Here is an 8732-nt window from a genome sequence, read left to right as displayed (position 1 = left end):
ATATAAGCCAGGGAAGAGAGAGCTGACAGTGAATATACCATCATTGTTGGGCAAAATTACTCAAGTACCACTACAAGAGATTTCGATTATGCAACTACTTTGATATGGGATTTTATTTTATTTTATCTAAATTTGGCATTTGATAAATAAATAGTTTTTAATTTTAAATTTTTTATAAAAAATATATATATATATACATTTTTGAAGGAGTCTTAGTTGTACCGTGCTGTGTCTCGCAACTGTTGTTTTTTGTGTCACCATAACTTATTCACTGCTAATTAGCTCTTGGAACTTTATTTTAACTTTTAAATAATTTCAGTTTTACTATTGAATTTTTACATAATTATAAGTTTATATTCTTTTACTTCTATGCTTTTTGTTGAATAGGAAATTAAGAGCATAGAGATTTGAATCTAAATCTTTCAAGTAAATAATATATTTTTATTCACTATGTTAAGTTAGAATAGGTATCTTACTTCTATATTTAGATATTAATTTAAAACACATTATTAGCCAGGGACGACTCAAGTATGGGCCAAGGAGACTGTGCGCTCCCAGAATTTTTTAAAAATTTCATAAGAATATTTATATAATTTTTATTAATTCTAGATAAATTAAAAAAATATCATTTAATCCTTAAATATTTTAAAAAATTATTAATTTATTTTATTTAAAAATTATTTAATTAAAATATTTTATATTTTATAAAATAAATCTTTTAATTTTTATAAATTTATTAACATATTTTAAGTATTTATATTATTTAATTTATATAATTTTAATTATATATATCAATTAATCCATATATTTAAATATTTATATTTTTTTAATAAAGACAAAATAAATTCTCTAATAGTTATTTTAATAAATGGATTATATAATTTGATTTTATAAAATATATAAACGTACTGATTAGTTTTGATAAAAATGTAAATTAGTAAAACTTTTAAAAATTCATAATTTTAATTATAACTTTTTTATAAATTAATAAAATATGAAAAATTTAAATTAAAATAATATTATATATATATTTAATTTAGAAATGAAATTATTTCTATTTAAATTATTGAAATTATATATTAAACTATTTAAATTTAAAAATTAAATCTTAAATTTATAAAAAAAAATAATTTTAAGATTAACAGTTAGACGGTTTAATGGACTATTTAAATTTAAAAAAATATTAAAAAATTAATTTAATAGTTAATGATTATATTTAAAATTTTAAAAATTTTAAATATAAAACAAAATTTTAAAATTAAATAATATTTTAACCGATAATAATATACACAACTCATATTAAAAAGTTTAAAAATTCATATTCAATATTTAATATAAGCAAATTAATTTCTTTTATAAAATTTTATGCATGTAATTTTTTTTACTTTATTTAAAATTAAATTTTAAATTAAAAATTTTATGTATTTAAATAAAATATTTATAAATTAAGTGAAATTAAAATTTTTGATGAAAAAATAAAATTGGGCTGTTTTCAGCCAACTTTTTTTTTTTAAATAAGTTGTGTGTTTAACTCATGCTAAATGTGATTTTTTTTAAAAAAAATGATGCAAAACGATCCAAATTTTATTTATGATTAGAAAATATTACTTAATTAAAGTGATGATTGACCCTCATATATTTACCTTTTCTCCATCATTTAAAATTTATTATTATTATTATTTTTAATAAATTGAAAATATAATGTAAATATGTAATACAGCCACATGGAAAAAAAAAGAAAAAAAGCTACCTAACTTCAACAGAACCTCCACTTTACTCCACATCACTAACCAAAAATTGAACAAAAGGTCACAAGTGATCTGATGCTGATCTCCACACAACAGAAATTTCCATTATAGGCAATATGCATATAATAAGTTAAAAAAGCGTACCTATTAGTTGAATTTCTGACACTCAGTTGCTGTGATTTTGTGCTAAATTACTGCCAAAATTTTACCACGTTTTTGGCTGTCGTGGTAGTATCGAGATTGGATCTGCTGAATGCAATGATAAAAGAAGTAAAAAAGTACTTATGTGTTTGCTTTACCTGAAACTAACAGAACAGAGTGCTCAGTAGTAAAGGCCAAGTGCCACCGTGAGGTGGTTTCTATTTATTTATTTATTTACGTTTTTCTTAAAAACTGAATTAAAGCTTATTTAATTAGGTGATTCCAACATCATAAAATTAAAGTTTATTGGTAAATAAACACAATTTATAGTGATGAATGATGCTTTATAATTTTTTTTCAAAAACAAATCTATAAATTAGATAGAGAAAAAAAAACCTCTTTTGTTTAAAGATAAAACACCAAAACAATTAATTATTGTTTTAAAAAGATTTACATTTATATATTTTTATTTTAAGAAATTATAAATTTTATTTTTTTTCTACAACAAATAATAATAGTTGCACATAGAACTTATTTGACATTGTGATTATTAAATTTGCAAAATGTCATTTTGAATATTATTAAAAATTATTTTAGAATTTTTCATGATTATAATTGATATAAAACCATAAAAGATAGCCAAGTAGACCTAAGTTGAAGATCTCAAAATTTTGAGTATTTTATATTAGAAAAAAAATACATATTAAAAAATTTAATAAAATATTGTAATGATTAAATAAGAGAGCATGCATTAAAATTGATATTTTTTTATTAATTATTGCAAAAATATAAGCATCTAACTACTCTAGAAAATATCCAGTAAAAATAAGAGAGTATGCATTAAAATTGATATTTTCTTATTCGAATCGAAATTTATGGCTCAACGACTCTAGAAAATATCCAGTAAAAAAATTGAACTGTAATTTAAATTTAATGGGAAAGTAAAAGTAATAAGATTTAATTATGAATTTATCAAATATTAGAATCTTAATGCAACTTTTATTCTTTAAACGCCACTATATCTATTTTTTTAGGTTTTATGATAACTTTAATTTTTTTAAGATTTAGAAAATATTTTTTATAAAAAATATTTTATATGAAAAATATTAAATATTTTATTTTAATTTAAAAAATAAAATTTATTAAAAAGTTTATATATAAATATTTTTAAAAAATATTAAAATGTAAAAAATAACTTTTTTCTTTTTAAAAATAAATCATTTACATTAAATAATTTATTTTTTTAATTAAAAAATATTTTTTATTTATGAAATTTTTTAAATGTTTTTTTTTAAATAAATTTTTTAAAATGTTTTAAGCGTCGTAAAATGCATAAAATATTTTCATATTTTCTGTAAAATACACAGCGGTCTAAATCTTAGAGGGGCTTTTGTTTTTCAAAAATTTAGCGATAATCCTAATTATTTTTTTAGAAAATAAAATTAGAGGGAATCTTACAATTTTCAGGTCACCCTGCTCTCCTTTGTGGCTCCACCCGTGCAAGTTCCCCGACACTGCACTGCATATTTTTTTGCACGAGTGCTGGACATCTTCGTTTTATAAAAAAAGAACCACTTTTCATCAAAGTGTTGATTATCAAATGATATTCATTTTTTGTACTGTACATTATAGATCACAAAAAATGCAAATCACAACATCTTCTAGACCAACGAGACTACCAGACTTGACAGCTCTAAAGTAATTCTCTAAATCAGTATTTGCTGGCTGATCAAAAACTTGACCACGAATAATAATAAAAAAAAAAAATCGGACAATCCATTAAGAACCTTTTCTTGATCGTCTAACTCACCTGAGCAAACTGGACCAGTCTCAATTTGAATAGCAGCAACACAAATGCAGATCCTAAAGCTGGAAGTTCAATTGGAGTGAGTTTTTGAAATGCGAGGATTTAAAACGAGAAGATTGGAATTCAAAACGTCTCCGTTTATCAGGTCTACATGGAACTTGAGATGGGTTTCTAAAATGCGTCTCGCATATGTCCATTTTAGCTAACATAAAATAAAAACGGATTTATTGAATTCCATTATTATTAAATTAAATATTTATATGTTAAATGATTTATTCAATAATTTTAATTCATAACAGAATGTAGTCGCACTCGAATATTACTAAAACATACAAAACAAAAACTAAGCAATATCCACGATAAGACTATATCAACCCTAATAAAATACTCAATTTAACTACCTTCCACAACATGATAACTTTAAATTCTAATAAAATCGAAATTTTAGAATTTAACGCTCAATGCCAGAAGAATGTTGCCATTGAATTGTCCAGAAATAGGAGACTTGAAGCATGCGTTTCTTTGATGTGGTCAGTTCAAGAGATAACTTAGCACCCTTCTATCATCATAGCAGATCAGGAAACCAAGCTTTCATAATCTACAGATAACATTCATGATATATACCAAATTTGCTATTAGGGTAGGAAGTCACAACTGAATCTGTTAATAGAAATTCAAAATCTAGATCCAAACCTCCACTTCAATCAAAAAACATAACTCTCAAATCCGATCCGGTCCAGACCCTAAACCTAGGGTCTGGTCGGACCTCTAACCTAGATCTGGTAGGACAGCATCAAGTCATAACAAGAAATCAAGTACCCTTTACTGATAATTTTGGTATGCCAAGTTTAAGTGTGTTCACATCACATTCTATAGGAATTCTTTATTTCACGTGAACTTCACAATACAAAAGTTGGGATTTGATAACTTCATGGATGCAACCTTCTGGGAGGGATAACCACTGTAGGCGGATCAGGTATCTTGTCATTTGGCCCAAGATCGTCAATTGGTGGCCGCTGCTTATGGTGATCAGTGACCGACTGGTAAGCTATTGCTAACGCCAGAGCCTGCACACGAGAGAAACAAGGAATAATCAGCTCGGTAGCAAGAGTCCTATATCCACAAATACACCTTATGGTAGCTTTTCATACAAGTTTTCACAGTGAGACTGGAAAATACAACATAATTAAGGAGCTTCTTACAATGTGATCATGGTCAGGACGAGCGTAAATTCCAGTGTTTATAGTGGTTCTCCTCCGAGTTCCCTTTGAAGGTGGATTCGAGATATTTTTAAGTCCAGTTGGAATAACAATTACAGGCAGCCCGACAAGATTCCCCAAGCAAACTTTTTCCCCGTCAGTTGCATTGCCAATGAATGCGTCGACTGTGAAACTCTTTTTTACTTCCTCAATTAATTTTCTCCGTGCCCTTTGTGCCTGTGAAAAAGATAACCTCAACAAGAATCCAATGACTTGGTATGAATTCTCCCACGCTTACGATTATATACTCCACATTGTCTATTGTTCTCTTTACAAATGAATCATAATGTATAATTTTCTCATGAAAATGATGAAGGCTTTAAAGGATGTCTTAGAAAGGAGGGACTACATAAAAACAGCTACCCTTTTATCCAAAACATAGTAAAGAGTATTGCAGGTTACCTTGTAGATTTTCACTTTATTGAAGAAATTATCAAAAATTTCACATTTAACAGCAAAATAAGAAATAGTAATAATAAAATAATAATAATAGAGATCAAAGGCATAATGCCGTTGGAAACCATACCAATATTGAGGCTCCCGATTCATAATTGATCAATTAGTATAGAGAACACACCTGCACATAATCAACTGCTGAAATTACACGTGAACGACGCAACTCAGTGGGCCATTGATCTTGAGCTTCATAAATATCATCCTGGCCAGTGCGTTGCCATTCATCAAAGTGAGCCAACATTTCAACATCCATGGTGAAATTTAATATGCCTTGGACAGAGTCAACAGTGTAATTCAGTTTGAAAGGAACCATATTAACACCTTTTGCCTTGAGCACATGAACAACCTGGCATTGCCATCCAAAGGAATTTCAGTCAAGTTTACCATTGCCCAACAAAAAATTCGATAGAAGGCAGCCATGTCACAAAGCGAATAAGTCGACAAAGGCAGGTATTGTTTGTAACTTTTTGGTAATAATCCCTGTATATGGTAAATGAATAGCCTACTAACCTCCATTTCAGCATCATCCATGTATCCAACTGTAAGCTTTCTAATGTCAATGGAAAATGGATCGCGAAAAGGAATATCTCTTGACGAGAGATCATCAGGATCCTTCCCCCGAATAGCATCAAGAACAACCGAACAATCGGCAGCACTTCTGCAGAAAGGACCAAGCTTATCCTGTTAAACAAATGCAATTGAGATTCTACAATCAGTGCACTGGCCATGAAAAGGGAAGTACTATGGAAAGAATCATTAGGATATCACCAAGCTTTCTGATATGCTCATTACACCAGTTCGACCAACAGTACCAAAAGTTGGACGCAGAGCTGTTACACCACAACGAGATGCAGGGAATGTGATTGAGCCAGCTGTTTCTGAACCAATTGCAAATGGAACCAAACCTGTTTGCGAATGACCTAGTCTTAGTTGCCAAAGAACTTCATGAAAAAAAAATATCTTGCTATTCTTATGTAATGATATCATTTCAACAGGTTATTTGTTCAAGATATCAATGCAAACGTGAATCAGTCATGGGAAGATTGAACAAGCATTCAATATCTTTACAAAACTTTTTCTGCATAACAAGGTAAAGGGAATGTAATATTGAACATCATAACTTATAAGACCATAAGAATACCAGCTGAAGTGCTGGCAGCTGGTCCTGCTGATGAACCAGTTGAAAATTCCTCAATGTTCCAGGGATTTCTTGTTCTACCCCCAAACCAAATGTCATCACAACCCAGTGACCCAGAAACAAGCTTTGCTACAAGAACTGCTCCAGCAGACCTCAACCTGTACTTGAGGTAGCATTTTGTTTTCAACTAAAAAAAAAGTTAACCTAATCTAAATTCTGATTGCATTAAAAAAATATTTTGACATGTCTTTAAAACCTCTTATACACCCAAGCTTCAATGTCAAGAACTTGATCTTTGAAACTTCTTGAACCCCATGTTGTCTTGTATCCAGGTACTGCTATAATATCCTTCAGTCCATAAGGAATCCCATGGAGAGGTCCTGTCCAATGAAATAAGTATTTAACTCTGGCATCAAAGAAACAATTTCACAATAGTTACAAAGAAACAGGTTGAAAATACACAGCATGAACAGATACAAATTAACTAGACAAGCTCATATTTCCTACATGACTACCCTCAAAGCCACTTAATTTTACGATTCACCAACAAGGCAAAAATGGTCCATTCACGTTGGTGGAGTAAATGATACTAGATCCTAGATTGTAATAAAAGTGAACAGGTAAGATACCCAAATAGACTCCTTTGGCAATCAATTCGTCAGCTTCCTTTGCTTGCTTATATGCTACTTCATCAGTAAACGTTATCACAGCTTCAAGAACAGGATTGTACCTGATGTTGCTCAAGCAAATGCATCATTATCATTAACAAAGTTGGAAATCAGAATGGATAAAACACCAGTATATTTCTCCTTTGCATACCTTTTTAATCTCTGCAGAAAAATTTGCACGAGCTCATGAGATGTAATTTGGTTTGTCCTAATGAGTTCTCCTAATTCAAGTATCTGCCAGAGACCAATCAAATTGACAATGGGCTAAAAAAAAAGGACAATTGATAACCAAAAAGTGAGTAGCAACTGGCGCACACTCATGAAGGCAATATCTTCTTGACTTTTTGGCCTCCGGATGCCAGGGAAAGCAGGATACTGAAATCCTTTGCTTGTATTGTCCACATGCTTATGAGTCCACTCCGGATTAAAAACTAAACAAGATGGGTTATGCAGTCCCCCATTCTCAGATGCAACTAATCTTCTGTTTGATCTGATGATAGGCAAATTAAACTCTACCGCATCCTTTGCAACCTCCACCACCTAAACAGGAAGTGTTGCAATAAACAGCCATAATCTACATTAAAAGAAAAATTGAGAAGTCATGCTCAATTCACCTTTGTACCATTGAAGAAGTGGGCATCTACCATCTTAAATGTGCATCTAAGTTGCGTAGCTTCCTCTAAACATTTGCCATAGCTCTTGCTGTCCTGCTCATAAAAACAAAAGTAAAATCCTCAAAACATATATATCGCGTGCAAAATAAGATGGTATTGTCCATTCCCTGCTCATGTTTGATGGGTGTAAGGATTACCTTACCTCAACAAAAAGTTTACAGGATTGAAACACAATTCTCTCTCGGAAACTTTCCCATAGTTTTTTAAAAGGTCTCATCTGTTTTTTGTGATTGTCAGTGTACACTCTACAAAATTTTCAATGTACTAAACAACCATGATCATAGAAAAAAATTTCCAATTCACTCATATATATAAATGCTATATTTAGATATGTACATGATGAAGATGAAGAGAAAACCAGAGAGGTACCATGGTTATGTTTCTAGGCTCCGATGGCCTTGAAATGGGCGAATCAAAGATGTCTTGCTGGGAGTGGAAACGGAGAGCGGAGCCCGCCATATAAAGTGAAGAGAGGGAAACAAAAAAGATACGGAGCGAGAAACGTGTCAATCCAACAGCAGAAGGGGGACAGAAGTCGACCGCCATGGCTGCCACGTTCCTGTCCTCTATGTGTGGTTTCTGTGGCTTCTGCGTTTATTCAGACAGAATGAAGAAGATGATAGAATACAGGGAGGAAGAGGGTGGTGAGGTTTATTTGTGAGGATGAGGATAATTTAAATATAAAAAAAATATATTCTCAATATTTTATTTGAAAATTAATGATAAAAAGAATAAAAATATAGTAAAATTTATATGTTAATATTAAATTTTGTACTTACTGAATATATAAATGAACTTGTATACCTGCTTGCAGGTAAAATTTTCCAATATAAGAAATTGT

General features: G+C 29.9%; 1 protein-coding gene across 2 annotated transcripts; it reads right to left on the bottom strand.

Annotated features, from left to right (window-relative positions):
• Positions 1-4299: 4299 nt before the first annotated feature.
• LOC110631393 (glutamyl-tRNA(Gln) amidotransferase subunit A) lies at positions 4300-8552 on the bottom strand. Of its 2 annotated transcripts, none has more exons than XM_043950635.1 (13): positions 8261-8552; positions 8034-8108; positions 7832-7924; positions 7533-7757; positions 7369-7451; positions 7179-7279; positions 6806-6929; positions 6553-6707; positions 6204-6316; positions 5922-6092; positions 5533-5757; positions 4899-5132; positions 4300-4763 (listed from the first exon to the last, which is right to left on the bottom strand). In XM_043950635.1, exons 1-13 carry the CDS (start codon positions 8435-8437, stop codon positions 4626-4628), a joined length of 1914 nt encoding a protein of 637 aa, XP_043806570.1. In that variant the 5' UTR covers positions 8438-8552; the 3' UTR covers positions 4300-4625. The 2 variants fall into 2 exon arrangements, with proteins under 2 accessions (XP_043806570.1, XP_043806569.1); XM_043950634.1 differs by having other exon boundaries at positions 6180-6316; positions 8261-8551.
• Positions 8553-8732: the final 180 nt, after the last annotated feature.

Source organism: Manihot esculenta, chromosome 14 (assembly GCF_001659605.2).
Source record: "Manihot esculenta cultivar AM560-2 chromosome 14, M.esculenta_v8, whole genome shotgun sequence".
Classification (NCBI taxonomy): Eukaryota; Viridiplantae; Streptophyta; class Magnoliopsida; order Malpighiales; family Euphorbiaceae; genus Manihot; species Manihot esculenta.
This window is presented reverse-complemented; position numbering and strand designations above follow the sequence as displayed.

Bases quoted from the DNA above. Each gene is read 5' to 3' on its own strand.
- LOC110631393 (XM_043950634.1), bottom strand. From the start codon at position 8,437: ATGGCGGTCGACTTCTGTCCCCCTTCTGCTGTTGGATTGACACGTTTC. The intron at 6,708-6,805 runs GTTTTAAAGACA...CCTCAAGTACAG, and splicing joins GAAGCTTGGGTGTATAAGAG to GTTGAGGTCTGCTGGAGCAG. The intron at 4,764-4,898 runs GTAAGAAGCTCC...TCTCGTGTGCAG, and splicing joins GTCCTGACCATGATCACATT to GCTCTGGCGTTAGCAATAGC.